The sequence below is a fragment of the Gymnodraco acuticeps genome, unplaced genomic scaffold (assembly GCF_902827175.1).
Source record: "Gymnodraco acuticeps unplaced genomic scaffold, fGymAcu1.1, whole genome shotgun sequence".
Lineage (NCBI taxonomy): Eukaryota > Metazoa > Chordata > Actinopteri > Perciformes > Bathydraconidae > Gymnodraco > Gymnodraco acuticeps.
The window spans coordinates 390,768-408,536 of NW_022991645.1; the positions used below are offsets into that span (position 1 = coordinate 390,768).

The following is a 17,769-nucleotide window of genomic DNA, read 5'->3' on the forward strand; positions in this document are numbered from 1 at the left end:
TCCTCAGTTCCCAAATGCTTAGGAGTGTTGTTAGAAGGAAGGTGATGTAACACGGTGGTAAAACCAGCTTTTTTGGAACGTGTTGCATGTATCAAATAAAAAATGAGTGAATATTTGCCAAAAAACATCAAATGTATCAGTTTGAACATTACTTATCCTGTCTTTGTAGTGTATTCAATTGAATATAGGTCGAAAAGGATTGGCAAATAATTGTATTCTGTTTTTATATTTACGTTTTACACAACGTCCCAACTTAATTGGAATTGTGGTTTGTATTTGATATTAGGGCTGTGCAATTAATCGTATTTTAATCACGATTATGGCTTGCGACGATTATGAAAACAGCATAATTGACAAAATACAATTATTTTGCTGGGTGCGCTTTCGCCCCTCCCTAAAAGCCCACTCGGCCACGTGGGAGTGACATGTGTTGTGAGTGTTCAGCGCGAGCGAAGATGTCAGAACAAGAGCAGCAACTCGTTAAAAAGAAGGGTCAAACTATTTCCACTATTTGCAAGTACTTTGGCTTTCAGGAGTCCGACGTGGAGCAAAATAAAGTACAGTGCAGGATTTGTTACCAGGTTGTGTTGGCACCACACGCTAACACAACCAATCTCTTTAATCAACTGAAATACAACCACAAAGTGCAATACGACCGGGCAGTAATACAACAAAAAGCAGATGCCCGCTCGACTTCATCCACCACATCATCACAGTCATCGATTCAGGACGCATTGTACAGAGCAACGGCCTACGCGACGAGCTCGCAGAGACACAGAGATATTACAGGTGCCATTACATTTCACATCGCTAAAGATATGTGCCCAGTTAGCACTGTTAGCAACCAGGGCTTTAAGCAACTTGTCAACACGTTGGACAAGCGTTACGCGATGCCGTCTCGGTATTATTTCAGCAGGTCTGCGCTGCCTGCGCTATATGACAAATGCCGTGGGGAAGTTGAGAGAGATGTGGCTTCAGCTGACTACTTTGCTACCACAACAGACCTATGGTCTAGCTCAGGGGTGCCCAACCAGTCGATCGCGAGATGTGTCTAAAAATAGAACAACAATATTCTGTTTTATCGTTAATGTCCTGTAACATAATCTTCCTGTGCCAGAATATGCACGTGAACGCATCAAAGCTTTGTGATTGGCCGGCGTCACCCCATGTGTCGGGGCGTGGCTGAGGGTCTTCAGTACAGGTGGGAATATTGTCACCTGCCTGCGCTCATCTCTGAAACCAGACCATGTAAACAGGCTGGTGTTTCTTGCAAAAAATCTTTAAGAGATGACATGAGCAGCCCTACCAGCATTTGCCATGGTGGCCTAAACATTTTTATTTGGTCTTAAATTGTAGTTCAACATTTATTTCCTGTTACTTCTGGACCATGACGGTTGGCCAGCCTTCAACGTTTAACTGAGTGGAATATGTTGAATATGTTTTACCAAAATGTTGGCTATATGTTAAGGAGTTTTCAGTAGGTTGTGACAGTGCACTGCATCATATTTGATTTCATTTATTTTGGTCGAATTTATTTTTATTTATCATATTAATAATATATGTTTAGTATGGTTTTGGAAGTGCGCTCCAACATATTTGTTGATCTTGTTTATTGGTAAAATATTATTTGTTTTAAAGTTCAATAAATGGTCAATGAATAATCGTCAAAATAATCGTGATATCAATTATTGACCCAAATAATCGTGATTATGATTTTTGCCATAATCGCACAGCCCTATTTGATATCATATTCATTATGAATATCTTAGGGGTTGGACTGAAGACAACATTTGAAGACATCACTGGGAAATGTTTCACTATTTTCTGACATTCCATCGACCAAATGAGTAACTAGAAAATAACTCACAAAATTATCAAAAGTGAAAATAATTGTTAGTAGCAGCCAAGTTTATCATATTTGGGATTTCTAAAATGGGAAGCAACAGATATTTAGTGAAGCAAAACAGGGATGGTATAAAGTAAACAAAAACATTTATGAATTGTTAGGGAGGAGAGTAAACTGACAAGAAACCCTGTAGCTAAACACGTATAAAGGAATTCTTCTCAATGGAAAAACTGATACGTATGTGGACTCTACAAAACCGTTAGTAGGAGAGATACAAAAATCAGGAAAGAAGACATGCAGAGGTCCTCTCCTGACTGTCTCTGCTGTGTTGTTTCAGAGGAGCTGGCTCGTAAGCTGAAGCCTCTGGGTGTTGAGGAGCGAGCAGTCATCCTCAAACTGAAGGAGAAGGAGTGTCAGAAGAGAGGTCTGCCTTTCACAGGAGAGCTGCACGCCTGGGACACGCGCTACTTCATGACCCAGGTACGAGCTGCACCTGAGATACACACACTTCAGTTATTCTTATATAAGCACGACGCAGAAAGAAAGATTAAGCCAGACTTTTTTTTAATGTTTCATACATTTTTGGATCTACAAATGACACCAAATGTAAGTAATAACCCTTACTTCAAACATGGCCCCAAGATGATACAATCTTATTTAAAATGTATACAATTTAAAATCTTAAAGGTCCCATGTCATGGCCATTTCCACTGATCATAATTCCATTGTTGAGGTCTACTAGAATAGATTTATACTGTGCAATTTTCCAAACTCACATTGGTTCCTCATACAGCATCCTGTAAAGTATGTGTATTGACTCTCTGTCCTACACGGCTTGTTGGAGCTCCTGCCCCCCCCCTCCCTGTGAGCCCAGTGTGCTCTGGTCGCGAAGCTGAGAGGCTCATTCTGCTCACAGCTCCTCACAGCTGTGTGAGCTGCTGCGAGGAGCTGACAGGCTTTGCGTGTCGGCGTCTCGCCGATACAGGAGAACAAGCTAAACTCATCCTGAGCACACAAACACTAACAGCCGAAGTAAAAACAATAATTGTGACTTGATATTGAGTAAGAAAAAGGTTTATAACGCTGTGAGAATGGGTCTGCGGAGAGCATTTCTCCGCCATCCCAACGTAGTCCGAAAAACGTTTACCCATTCAAACAGTCGTGGTAGATACCTTGTTTGTTTTAAACATCATAAATAGACAAACAAAAATGAATACTTACAGGTTGTGTACCCGAACTCCCGCTGGTCCAAAAAAAGTAGGAACAGCATCGTTCTTCAGTGCCCTACGCTGTACATATCCGGCATGCATCGCTGAAAGGTTTGGGAAGCTTTGTTTCGTGAAAGGCTGGCAGAGGGTGCGGCCATAGCTCTGGGCGTGGCTACTGGCCATTCCTACGTCACGATACCCAGGAAGTAAACAATGAGAAATCTCCAACGAGGCATTTTGGGGAGGTCTTTTCTGTGTTAGAGTTTTACTCCCTACAGGGTGTACTTTGAGGGTTTTTGACTCTGCACACCGTTTACATGCATTAAAACCTTCATAACACACAAGGGGACGGGTAATAACCAGAAAAGCATGACATGGGACCTTTTAAAAAAAACAAAATGGGATCATTACAGATTAAAGCATAAAATAGATATCAAAATTAAACAAGACAAACAAATAAATGTCTGAGGTAAAATTGAATTCATTTAAATTTAATTAATACAATTTCCCCTCCTCTTCTTTCTCCTCCTCTGTCCTCTTCCCCCACATATAATACATTTTCTCTGTCACTCTTTCTTTTTTTTTTCTCCCCCCCCCCTTCAGGTGGAGGAGACTCAGTATGCAGTGGATCAGAACCTGCTGAAGGAGTACTTCCCCATGGAGGTGGTGACTCAGGGTCTGCTGGACATCTACCAGGAGCTGCTGGGTCTGACCTTCGAGCTGGTGGGGGGGGCGGCTGTTTGGCACCCGGATGTCACTCTGTACTGTGTGAAGGACCAGAGCAGCGGGCAGGTGGTGGGGCAGTTCTACTTGGACCTCCACCCCAGGTGAGGCTCAGAGCAGATGGCTCTGCTGCCCCTTTCACACCAACGCGGTTCCTGGGCCGGTTCGGAGCTAGAGCCTGTGTCGGCTGTGCGTAGTGATGAAAAGCTGGTTTGAGGGGCCCCCAGTGAATGTTTGCCTAGGGCCCCCACAGACTCTAGAAATGCCACTGCTTACTTTGACCATCCGTTCGCTGTTATTGATCATTGTGGAGAGCAGGCAGACGTTTTGTTTTGTATTATAGCAGCTATCGGATGGAATCAATGCATGGTCTGCACAGGTTGTCATGTCTGACTATCACAAGTAGAATCATAATGAAAAATATGCCGGTAAAATGTGCCTGTCGAAAACGGCTTATGCCACAATAGGATAGCAACAAGTTGTCAAGATAGTCAGTTTAGCTTTGGTTGCTAAGCTAACATCACCCATTTTATACCAGAGACACTTTCATAACAGCGTTGTGATGCCAAACAGCGGGCAGCACTGCAGCGGTCGGTAGATGCCGCTGAAACACATGAATAAACAATGAACCACGGCACTCTGGAGAAAAGTGCAAGGGTTGAGAAGTAGTTATTTAATTTAATCTGGCTTCGTATGATTAAAAGCAACACGATCATCGACCCGACGCAGTTGTGAGCGCCGTTGGGGAGAAAATCAGCGATGTAAACGGCGACGTCATGACGCAGCAGTGGCAGCACCTGTCGGGCTCTCGGCGGTGTGAACAAAATGGGGGCTGAAAAGAAAAAACGGTTCCGAACCAGAAGAGCGCGAGCACGGAGCTAGAACGGGAACCGCGTTGGTGTAAAAGGGGCATGCATGTATTCAGAGAACACCTAAAGGGGAGTTATGAGGGTCTACTTTTCCTCCTCCCTCACTAAATATCCTCTCCTCCACTTAGTTTTTTATTTCGTCCCTCGCAATCTTTCAATGTACTCTCCTCCTCCTCGTCTTTTTACTTTTCCTTTTCGTCCTTCCCCCTCCTCGTCATTTCTCCTCTTCTTTCCTTTATAAATAGTTCCCTCTTCCTTTATGTCGGTTTCCTTTTCCTTCTCCCCTGTTGCTCCTCTACTTTTGACTACAGATGTGTTGATGTGTGTGTGTTCTGTGTCCCTGCAGGGAGGGGAAGTATGGTCACGCTGCATGCTTCGGCCTGCAGCCCGGCTGCCTGCTGCCTGACGGCAGGCGGCAGATGTCGGTGGCGGCTATGGTGGCCAACTTCAGCAAGCCGACGGCTGACGCCCCGTCTCTCCTGCAGCACGACGAGGTGGAGACGTATTTCCACGAGTTCGGACACGTCATGCACCAACTCTGCGCTGAGGTCTGAGGAACCAGTGTTCACCTGTAGTCACCGATGCTACACCTGTCTAGCTTCACATCCAATTAGCTGTTCACGTAAACAGTATGCAGTTATTACAAAGTAGATATTTTGAAGAAACAGCTCAGATGACCACTATGGAGATACCCACACAACACGTTTGAAATCTCTAGCAATAAATCTGTTTGAATGCTCTTTCAGGTCATTTTATTTAGTATGAAGTGTTTTTTTCTATATGGAGAACAATGCTTTACAATGGTTCATCAACACTGACAAATATGACAAGAGATAAAGATAGCTCTGAGCAACAGATCGATAAGAATAGAAGAAATCAGCAAGTAATTGGTCAAATATGTTACAAGCTTAGCATCAACATGTGTGCCATGTGAACCATGCATTTCAACTGTAAACTAGAGAATGCAATTCCTGAAGAAATTGCTAGTGCGAATGCTTTATGCTGAAAAGCTGACGCTAAACTGCTATGCTGAAATGTAATGTTTAAGAAGAAAGTGAAGAATTTAGATTGAAATGATACATGAACACTGGGGGCTTGAATGTGTGATGAGAGAAGAAAAGAAAGTAAAAAGGCTTGGAAAAGCAGCAGAATATTTGAACTGCAAACTTCTGAACTAACTTGATGGCGAATGATCTGTCGTCATGGCAACAGCATTTGATGACATCCCAGAATACGCTTAGATGCGTTGATGTCTGCATCGTTACCAAACCTGTGAAGTTTTGGGGCGTTTGGAGCAGTTGCACTGAAGTTATGGGAAAACCGTGTTTCATTGCGAGCATTGTGTTGCCATGGCAACAGCATTTGAATAAATCTCAAAACTGTCCCGTATATGTCTTCACGGCTGGACTGTTGGCACACATGTGAAGTTTGAGCACTTTTGAAACATTTTCATAGGAGTTAAAGCGACATCATGTTTTATGGCGTTTCCATGGAAACGGCATATGGTGAGATCTCAGATTTGGTGTAGAGCTGTTGAGGCATGGACCGGTGATATACAAGTGAAGATTGGGGGACGATTGGACTTACAGCCACATCATGTTTCATGGCGAGTGGTCTGTCGCCATGGCAACGGCATTTGATGACACCCCATAATACGCTTAGATGCGTTGATGGCTGCATCATTACCAAACCTGTGAAGTTTTGGGCTGTTTGGAGTATTTTCACTGAAGTTATGAGAAAACCGTGTTTTATTACATTACTCTCTCTCTTCTCTTGATCGCCCTCTCCCTCTTCTCTCTCTCTTCGGCATATAATGATGACACCCCATAATTGAGTAGAGCTGTTGAGGGCAGGACCATTAACCTTTATCTGAAGTCTGCTGCTCTGAGCATGTCAGTTGGTTCTATTTCGTCCCTACTGACCGCCAGAGGCGGTGCTAACCCTCTGGAGTCTAAGGGTATTTTCTCGATTTTTAGATGTTTTCTTAAATCACCTTTTTAAATGTATTTCTTCTAACATGGCACCCATGTGTTAAATATCAAAATGTTCAGGGCAATCTCTAGTATTGCTATATATGCATATTACTCACCTTAGAGCACTGTTTGATGAGATAAGTAGCTCAAAAGCTTAAAACGTGACATCTGATTTTCGGAAAATCTTCAAAACTCTTGTGAAAACACAAATGTGATCGAATTGTTTTGGTGTTTTAGATTTGGTTACCAAAGTCTTAGGATTACAAAAGTAGTGAAATATTTGAATTACACTGTATATAAATGTGTTATTCATGTCTAAAATGAAGTTTTATAAATTCGAATTCTGAGTAAAACAGCTGTCAATCACTACTCTCACCACAGCAGGGACTGAGATATATCAGGACTGAATAATGACTTCATAATACATAACAAGGTTCATGTGATGTGTAACAAAAAAAAGAATTGAGCATTAGAACTTTTTTTTTCAACCCACAATTTATTATAATACCAACAATGTATATAAATATAACTGCAAAATCTCACTATTTACAATATTGAACATCAGAACTTTTTTCCTTCAACCAACTATTCATTATATACTGACAAAATGATCCTTCCTCCAGTAGTCCAATACATTGTCCAGTTTCAGCAGGGCCATGTATAGAAGCAGCCCCATGTATTTATAGAAATCCTCTACAGTCAAGTCAGTCCATTTGTAGGTTTTACCCTTTCCCATCTCCTGTGCAGCCCGCTTGTTTGTGTTGGTACAGAGTGTCTGTACTGTTAGTGCACTGAAGAACAGCTTGAACAGGTCAAGGGGTTTGTTTGATACTGTTGAGCTGAGCTGTGGCCCGGGTGTGCGAGCAGGTTGAAACCTGGAGACAGGGGGAGCAGTGTCAGGGTCTTCGCCTGTCTTCCAAGACAGTGGAGCTGGCTGCTGTGCAGGTGGGGGTGATGGTGCATGGGCAGCTGGAGGCTTTGTGGGAGGTACGTGTGCTCTACGAGAGCTCTACGAGACCTCTTTGCTGTCCGGGTTGATGGTGATGGCTGTGGTGGAGCTGAGGTGTATCTTGACCTCGTCGCAGGCAGAGATGGAGGCAGCTGTCGTGATGCTGGTCCGCTAGTCCTTGGTGGGGATGGCAGTGGTGAAGGCCCTTGATCCGCGGTAGATCTCAACATGGTGGCAGGCACAACTGGAGGCTCCTGGATAAATGTCATCTGTGGGCCGCTAGGCCCAGGCAGCTGTGAAACAAATAAAAATGGTGGGACAATAATTATTACGAAGTTCAACACACACACACACACCTATGTATTGTACTCCCCATTACTACATAGCACTCCCCACAAATGGCAGGCACACATATAAATAAATTAAATGTCTCCGTTGTGGGACAAATAAAGGATTATCTCATGCATCTACACATGTAACCTTACTGATACACACCAAAATAACGTTTATACATAAATAAAGTTTACAGAGAGTAAACGTTTACTAATCAAGAGTTTATTTTGTCCAAAGATAAAATTCATGACGAAAAAAATAAATGGCTGATGAATATATTGTTCATTTTCGTGCTCCTCCCCACAAAATGGCAAATGCACATGTAAATAAGTATATGACAGTCTCATCTGTACAGAAGAGTACGGTAAAATAATCACAGACACACATGTAAATAAGTCTATGACAAAGTCTCATCTGTACAGAACAGTATGATCAAATAAAATACATGTCTATAAATGTCTACGTTGTGGGACGAATAAAGGATTCTTTTTATTCATCTACACATGTAACCTTACTTATACATGCCAAAATAACGTTTACACATAAATAACATTTACACAGAGTAAACGTTTACTAATCAAGAGTCTATTTTGTCCCGAGAAAAAGTTCATGAGGGGAAAATAAAAAGGTTGATAAATCCATTGTTCATTTTCGCGGTACTCCTCACAAAATGGCAAATGCACTACAAGTTATATTTACACTTACCCATCCTCAAATGGATCCCTGCTGTCCCTGTATTCTTCTTCTTCAGAAGAGTCAAAGCCTTCAGGTTCTGATGAGCCATCTTCTTCACTGCCGCTCGCGAAAATGAAATCCAGCGCGTCCGCAACGGTAAAGTTCCTTCGAGCCATTTTCTCTATCTTCTTCACAGACTAAAAGACTGAAACTGATGGGAGACACCTGTTATGTTTTTTTTATTGGTGGGTAGGTCCTTAGATTTCTCGAGTGTCCATTGGTCATTTCAGACCGACATGGCTGCCGGCCGGCCGAGATGTCCTTGACTGACACAAATCCACCAATCACACACAGTGTAACGCCGAATCAAGCTGCTTTGAGCGGCAATATTGGCTGCTGTGCCCTGGGTACAGTCTCACAGGAGATACTCTTGAAAAGCTACGATTCTAGCGATTCCGCAGATATCTGAATCATATTTCTACTCCTTACAAGCGAAAATCTATGATTAAATACGTAATCATATCAGCCGGTGTCGTCAGAGGATCTGTTCCGTTCATCTTCTCGCTTCGCGAGAGTACCGTGGCTACATTTTTGTAGCCTACAGCGTTCAGGTTTGAACGTTTGATCTGAGGGATTGCTCTGCAAGCAGCTGGCCGCGTGCAGCTTCGCGACTGACAGTCGGAGCTACGGGTTGTTAACGCGTCCTCCAGGAGCTGTGGCCGGCTGTGCGCTGTGCAGAGCCTCGACAGACAGGTTTGTGTCAACTTGTTGCTGGTGATGGCTGTGTCCCCGCACCCTCTCCCAGCCAAGTTGTCCTGATTGCCGTCTTATTTTTTGTTTGGCTTAGACTTTCTGGTGACGACAGTGTTCCCGCTTCCTCTCCCATACAGTTGCCCTTATGCTCTTTTGAAAGTTCTGCTTGTGGCGTTGTGCCCGAGCAACCATTAGCATTTGAGTCCCAGCTTTGGCTGTGTCCCTCATTCAATTTAGTATGGAAAGCCCAGTGTGTCATATTTTAAACCCGTTTTTCGTTTAGATGCAGAGAGTAAGGTAAGTACTTTCTATTTCTTAGAAGCAAATTATCTGGTCTTAACATTGTGTTCTGACTTGGTTGCTTGATTGTTAGCAGCAGCCGCTTGGCTAACACCTTGCATGTACTGTTCAGCTTCATTATTTAACTCAGCCGGTGAGGGCAGTGCTCTCCCTCCCGCTCCCGGTAAACGCATGGTATGGTTGCAGTAGCGCTATATCGTTGTATTTACTGCTCCTAGTACTAGACTCCTAGCAGTAGGACGATATGCAGAGAACAAGCTTCACTGTGTGTGCTGTGTGCTCTGCATGTGTGGCCATTAAGGAGGATTTCATCCTCCCAATATTATATTATCTAGTGGGCAGCCATTTGGCTGACACTTTTAGGCACTAAGGTTCTAAGCCGTAAGTACTGGCCATAATTACTATTGTAACTACGGTTCCAAGCCGTGTAAGTACTGGCCATAGTCAATACCGTAACTACGGCTCTATGCTGTGTAAGTACTGGCCAAAGTTACTACTGTAACTACGGTTTTAAGCCGTAAGTACTGGCCATAGTTACTACTGTAACTATGGTTCCAAGCCGTGTAAGTACTGGCCATAGTCAATACCGTAACTACGGCTCTATGCTGTGTAAGTACTGGCCATAGTTACTACTGTAACTACGGTTCCAAGCCATGTAAGTACTGGCCATAGTCAATACCGTAACTACGGCTCTATGCTGTGTAAGTACTGGCCATAGTTACTACTGTAACTACGGTTCTAATCCATGTAAGTACTGGCCATAGTTACTACTGTAACTACGGTTCCAAGCCGTGCAAGTACTGGCCAGAGTTACTACTGTAACTACGGCTCTATGCTGTGTAAGTTCTGGCCATAGTTACGACTGTAACTACGGTTCTAAGCCGTGTAAGTACTGGCCATAGTTACTACTGTAACTACGGTTATATGCCGTGTGAGCACTGGCCATGGTTACTGCTGTAACTACGGCTCTGTGCTGTTCTCTTCTTTAGAAGCTAGTTATCTGGTCTTAAACATGTGTATTATTTGACTTGATCTCGCTTGATCGTTAGCAGCAGCCGCTCGGCTAACGTCTTGCGTGTACTGTTAAGCTTCTTTATTTTACCCAGCTGGGTGAAGGCAGTGCTCTCGCTCCCGCTCCCTCTACCGGTAATGCGGATGTAGCTACATCCCCTTTTCTGTTCGGCGAGAAGTATCACCGCTCTACTCTTCCCGTTCAGCAGGTAGCTGGTGAAGGCTGTGTTCCCGCATCCGCTCCCGGTTACGCTGCATCTGGCATTCGTCTCTAACTCAACCAGTGAAGGCAGTGTTCTCGCCCCCGCTCCTGGTAGACGCGGAACTGCCTTGTTTCTCCGTTAAGCAGGTAGCTGGTGAAGGCTGTGTTCCCGCACCCGCTCCCGGTTACGCTGCATCTGGCATTCGTCTCTAACTCAACCAGTGAAGGCAGTGTTCTCGCCCCCGCTCCTGGTAGGCGCTGAACTGCCTTGTCTTTCCGTTAAGCAGGTAGCTGGTGAAGGCTGTGTTCCCGCACCCGCTCCCGGTTACGCTGTGTCTGGCATTCGTCTCTGACGGCCCGTCCACACAGCAGCTTTGAACAAATCTTGAAAATCTTGGAGCTGGGCGTGTCTGACAGCTTGGGGATTTTTTGCGAGCAACACGACCAACAACCAATCACATGAATCTCCCGCCCCCGACATACAAAGCAAAAAAAAACGGGGATTTTATGCGAGCAATATATATATATATAAACTCCCCAAACAGGCGAAAACCTACCAGTTTCACCCACTGTCTCTGGCACCTCCCTCCATGCCTGGTTCCTCCGGTTTGTATCCCGGTAAATAGTTCTGGTCGTAAAGAACCGGGTGATTTGCTACCGTAATTTCTCGTTTGGAATATGAGGAAATGAACTGCGGTCTGGCTCTCCCTGCTTACACGCGGTTTGATTGGCTAGAGCTTCTACTGTCAGATTTGCATAAACGGATCTGATTGGCTGTCGCTTCCAGCTCAGCCTCAAAAGTTGAACATTGTTCAACTTTGGAATCCTGAACATCCTGGAAATCCTGGAAATCTTCGCCTCGCCCCCCCACAATGCAGTTCGGCGACAAGCGAGGGAAAGTGACGTCATCCCCATTCAAAGTCAATGGGCGGAGACGCGCTGGAAGCGGTGGACAAATCGCCAAAAGCTGCTGTGTGGACGGGCCGTTACTCAACCAGTGAAGGTAGTGTTCTCGCCCCCGCTCCTGGTAGACGCGGAACTGCCCTGTTTTTTCGTTAAGCAGGTAGCTGGTGAAGGCTGTGTTCCCGCACCCGCTCCCGGTTATGCTGCATCTGGCATTCGTCTCTAACTCAGCCGGCAGTGTTCTCGCCCCCGCTCCTGGTAGACGCTGAACTGCCGTGTTTATTAATCCATCCAGGTGAAGGCAGTGCTCTCGCTCCTGCTCCCTCTGCCGGTAACGTGGGTGTAATTACATCCCTCTTTCTGTTGGGCGAGTAGCAGCAACGCTCTACTCTTTCCATTAAGCAGGTAGCTGGTGAAGGCTGTGTTCCCGCACCCGCTCCCGGCTACGCTGCATCTGGCTACGTACAGTATGGCTTCTCTTGAGCCCGAGGACGGCCACGACCGCTGCCTCGGCTGCCTCTGGCGGTCAGTGGGGACGAAATACGAGCATCTGAGGGAGGTTCTCACAGTAAACGCCTGCATGAGCTGTAGCTGCATGCCTCGGGCGCTCAGAGTGGCTAGAATCACTGAGGTGGAACGTCTGGCAGCAGCCAACAGACACCTCTCCTTGTCACATCCTCCTCCAGATCAATTCGGCCGTTCCCGGCGACTTGAGGGAGCGATGGCTATGTGTGCTCCCCCCAATAGAAGGACTAGAAACAGGCTGTCCTCTAAAGTGGATCGGCTAGCTGCCGATAGGGGCATGATGAAGTCGCCTCTTGGCCCTTCAGCCGGGGCCCGGTGTAGGGGCTGCTAGCGGGCCGCCTGTCCCCCCTCCCCCCTTCGGTTGACGCCCCTCCTTCAGTTGGCGCACCTCCTTCGGCTGACGCACCACCTTCGGTTGACGCACCTCTGTATGAGGACGCCTTGTCGCTGGTACAGACTCGTCGCCAGGTTTGGCTGGCCCAGTCACCACTAACGGAGGCATGTAGGAGAGTCCTCCGTAGCGTACCAGTCGAGCCAGGGGAGCTGTTTCGGTCAGCTGCCCTGGAGGCACTGGAGCGTGCTGCCCAAGCTAGGCAGACCAGGCAGCAGCTCTCGGGTCTTCGCAGACCTGTGCCCACTCCCAGCAGGCCCAGGGGCCGCTCTAGCAGCCGCACTCAGCCGCCGGATTACAGGGGTGGTCTGCAGAGGTCTTAGCGGCCCACTCAACCACCTCCCAATGACTTTCGTGCCCCAGAGCCTTACCGGCGCCCCCCAAGAGGCTCCAGGGGCCGGGGGGCTGGGCCCTGAAATCCCGGGGGCAGTCGTCGGCTGCTTTCCCAGCAGCAGCTCAGTTACTGGGCGGTCTGTACTTCCGGCCCTTGGGTGGTTTTCACCTTAACCCAGGGGTACGGACCGCAGCTCTGGCCCCTAGCCTTCGGCTGGGTCTAATTGACAGTCGTCAGCGATCTGGCAGGGGCCCTAGCTCTGGCCCAAGAGTTGTTCGTCCTTCTGTCCAAGGACGCAATCAAGCCAGTAAGACCCTCTGCTTAGCCCAGGGGGTTCTACTCGGCGTACTTTCTCGTGAGCAAGAAAGTCGGCGGATTTCGATCTTGGACCTCAGAAGAATCAACAGATTCCTGAAGGTGCTGCCATTCTATATGCTGACCACTGCATATGCACAGGTGGATTGGTTCTCAACCGTGGACTTGAGCGATACCTACTTCCACGTGGGCCGTGCAAGATGGTGCCTTATATTCAGTTCCTCCGGCCCTTGGGCAGACTGGCAGCTGCCTCGGCCGCTGGGCTCTTAGGCCCGCTGTCATTGCGCCCCATGCAGATGTGGCTGAACAGCCTTCACTTGGACGCCAAGAGGCACAGGGAAGTCAGGGTGTCGCTGCATTGCCTCCACTCTCTGTCACGCTGGAAGGGCAGCGCCTATCTCCTGGTGGGCGTGCCCATGGGCGCCATCCCATCCCGCCAGGAGACCATCACCATAGGTGCATGCAGTGGCAGCGCCAGGGTATGGCTGGGGTAGGCTACAGCCATACCAAGAAATGGCTTAGCCCTACCTTAGCCCCACCATGAAAAAGCATGTTAAAGTAAGCATGTTGAGAACACGGATTGTGAAAATCTACCGGTCGTGTCCACAACACACAAACTGATCCTGCTGTAACAACAAGTGCATGTTACTGACGCAATATGGTTGAGACCATTCGGGCTTATGCTAGAGGGGTGTAAGGAATAGTCTAAGTAGTGGGGGAGTTTTATACACTAAAGGTGTGGTCATTCTCTCGCGTTATAATATCAGCGCGGCCGCGGTCAGATCAAAATGCCTCCGAATGCAATTTGAACAGACCTACAGCCAATCAGAGCAACGAAACGTTGGGTCTGCTGCGTCACGCATTACTGATTCGTCACGTTCACAGTGAAAAGTCCCCAAACTCGCGCTTAATAAATTGCAGACAGACAGCAGAACTTCTAGGATTCATTGTATATTTCGGATGGATAGATTTGTTCTTAAACGCCCTCGCATTGAGGTACAAGTCGAACAGGTGCCAGAGTCACACGACCCACCTGAAGAGTGAATAGTGAGTTTTGAATATATTTTGTAATAATGGGTCATTTGAAAAAGTGTTTTGTATGACAATAGAGATACAGGCTGTCTCTCTCTGTTTACCTGTGTCTCTGTCTCTCTCCCTCACTCTCCCTCTCTCTCTCTCTCTCTCCGTGTCAATTCTATATGCCAACTTTTCTTGTTTCTGCCGCTGCGTAGCATGTTGTAACAACGTGGAATTAGCAGAATAGGCTATTGTATTGTTTAACTCACACCTGTTGCTCTCGATGTAATTTAGCTGATAAAAGGAGACTAATAAAAGCCTCACGTGTGCGTTTCACTGTCAAGGGGTGCGATATAGCGTGTATGTAATACTGACTTGAGCCCCACCACTGTATGGGTTAGCCCTACCATAGATTACCGCATGTCTCTCAGGTTGGGGTGCAGTGTGGCAGGGCAGGACTGTTCAGGGTCAGCGGTCTGCCCAGGAGAGTGCGCGCCAGGTCAATGTGCTAGAGCTTCGGGCTGTGCAGCTTGCACTCACGCACTTTCTACCCCAACTGGGGGGCAAGAATGTGCGTGTTCCTTGGGGACAGCATGTACGTTGTTGCTTAGACAACAGTCCCTTTTAGATAGTGGACGTTCTCACTCCACTCTGAATTTATGTGGCTGCAATTTCTGCCCGACATGTTCGGGTCGCCGGCGTCACGGCGGGGTGCCACAGGTCGGTGTCTCTCTTCCTGAGAGGGGCTTTACGGCAGCGTCCCCCTAGCACCCCGAGGGCTCCGGCTTGGGACCTGCCCCTGCTGCCCTATCATCTCCTCCCTTCGAGCCCCTGGCCCAGGTGGGGCTTAGGTGGCTGCCCACGAAGGCAGCATTTCTGCTTACCATAGCCTCAGGGAAGCGAGTCGGGGAGTTGCATGTCCTCTCCATAAACAATACATGCCCGAGGTGGGACTCTCAGGCGTTGCCCTTTGGGCAAATGTGGCATTCCTGCCCGGGGTCCTTCCACAAACCCACTTCAATCAGCCTGCCCAGCTGGCACGCTTTGACATTCAGGAGTACGGCACGTCGAAGTTGCTGTGCCCTGGGGGTGCCCAAAGGGCATATATCAAGGCTACTGCCTATATACGGCAGTAAGAGCAACTCTTGATTTTGCCCTGGCGGCACTAAAGGAGGTTATGCCCTCTAACCAGTGGCTGCCCCACTGGGTTATCGATACCATCTCACAGGCTTACGGGGCCAGTGGCCGCCCCTTGCCATCAGGCTGAGATGCCACTCTACAAGGAGCATCTCAACATATTGGGCTGCCCTGAGGGTGGTGCCCCTGGAGACCAGCTACGCCGCGGCGTCGTGGGCGTCTTCTGGCACATTCTCCAGTTGTCATCAGGTCAATGTCGCCACTCCCCATTCTTTGGGCGTGGTCCTTTTGCCGAGCTCCGCTGCTTCCAGTGGTGAGCAAGGGCTTGGATTCTTCATGACATTGTTGGTATATGTCATCCAGTGCTTAAAGCACCGCCTCTGGCGGTCAGTAGGGACGAAATAGAACGATAGTTATGGCTGTAACTACGGTTCTATGAGTCCCGGATGACCGCCAGAGTTCCCTGTCACTCAGAATTCTTGTGTGCTCGCGAGAAGATTCTGGGAACAGATCCTCTGACGACACCGGCTAATATAGCCGGTGTCACGTGGGTCACAGGTGACTTTGTTGTTATTGGTACTCGAGCTGCGCATGCGCGCGATGGACATATCCAGTGCTTAAAGCACCGCCTCTGGCGATCATCCGGGACTCATAGAACCGTAGTTACAGCCGTAACTATTGAGTGATGACATCATCGTGTTCCATGACACAGGTGTTTATATGTGAGCTAACGAGGTGTGCAGAGATCACAGGTTTCCATTGTTCTGAATGAGAGATAAACCTCTTACATGTGAACGTTTTGTGGAAGAACCGTAACAGATATCTGTGTACTTTCGGGTTAATAATGTGGCCTTTTTGGCAGTTTAACTAAAGGTGTGCGGCTGCTGCCGTGAGGAAATATCAGCCTGAAATTACAATGGGCTTTAATGGAGGCATGTTGAACGTTTTTATCACTTCATGCCCTCAAGAGGCATTTTGTTGAATTATTTTGCTTAATTATTTGTCATTTTTCAAGCTACGAGATGTTTTCCTACGTTTGTCATGATAAATTATGTCTCAGGAATGTAGGGTTTGGGAATTATGGCAGTTTAAAAAAAATATATGAAGGCAAATTTCAAGATTTCCTACACTCTAGCTGTGACATCTCGCACTCGAGTTAATGTTAAAATCTGAAGAAAACCTCTTTACCAAGGTCTGAACAAATGTTAATATCTCTAAAAGTAAGAATCAGATTTAAAAGTTGTTTCACACGAATAATGTCAGAAAGATGTGTAACATTTTAAAGTTGGAATGAGGTTTCTGAGTGAAAGTATGAATGAACAGTTAGCAGTTGAAGTCGCATGAAGATTTGTTGAAGTTGAAGATTTCCTCCATTGTTAAAAATGTGATGTATTATGGGATGTATCTCTGGAATTATGAAAGTTATGAATGAGCAAAGTAATAGCCATCGATTCCCGACCGAGCTGAACGTTTTGATGTTTGAACGGAGTTTCTGCGATGTTCAATGCGGGAGGAGAAGAGGGCCAAAATACCGGCGGAATAATAATAATAAACTTTTCGTGCGTAGAATAACAGATAGTTGGAATGCTGTTACATTTTAGTTCTACAATTCAATTTTCTGTATCTGTGTTGTATGGGTTTCATCTGCCGCGGTTCTTTAGGAGACTATCAGCCGGTCTGAATCCAATGACTATGATGATGGGATAGTTCTAGTCACAGTTTATGATGGACTGAGTTATGAAAGTGAATATAGGGTCCATTTTTACAAGCCTCATGTCTTCTGAACATTCTGACACTGTAAGACATGTTAAGAGAAAATTAACAAACTGTTGTGAGATCTGGCAACACAGAGCATTAACATTGGACAGCCACTAACGGCAGAGCTCGCTGATATTCGTAAAGCTTAAATGATTGTTAGCTGTGTACATTTCTAATGATACTCCATTGGTGCCGATTGTAATATGCTGTCGTTACTTTTTTCGTACCCTAAGAGAATGTGTCTCCTAAACAGGCTGTGAGCCGGCAGTGAGTGCGCCTCATCAGGTTTCTGAGTGTCCATGTGTTTGTTTGCAGGCGGACTACGCCATGTTCAGCGGGACTCACGTGGAGCGGGACTTCGTGGAGGCTCCATCTCAGATGTTGGAGAACTGGGTGTGGGAGAGGGAGCCTCTGCAGAGGATGTCCAAGCACTACAAGACCAACAGCGCCATCCCAGAGGAGCTGCTGGACAAACTCATCAAGTCCCGCCTTGCCAACACCGGTGGGTACCACACATGAAATAGTACTTTTGTACCAAGCAAGTATT

The 17,769-nt window shown here is 46.7% G+C and overlaps 1 protein-coding gene across 1 annotated transcript in view; it reads left to right on the plus strand.

Moving 5' to 3' along the window:
* Positions 1-17,769, plus strand: part of thop1 (thimet oligopeptidase 1) — a 29,119-nt gene that overhangs the window by 9,481 nt on the left and 1,869 nt on the right. The window contains exons 8-11 of the mRNA XM_034198521.1: positions 2,184-2,326; positions 3,658-3,881; positions 4,993-5,194; positions 17,538-17,724. Of these exons, the coding sequence (XP_034054412.1) occupies positions 2,184-2,326; positions 3,658-3,881; positions 4,993-5,194; positions 17,538-17,724 (756 nt within the window). The remainder of the gene's footprint in view (positions 1-2,183; positions 2,327-3,657; positions 3,882-4,992; positions 5,195-17,537; positions 17,725-17,769) is intronic.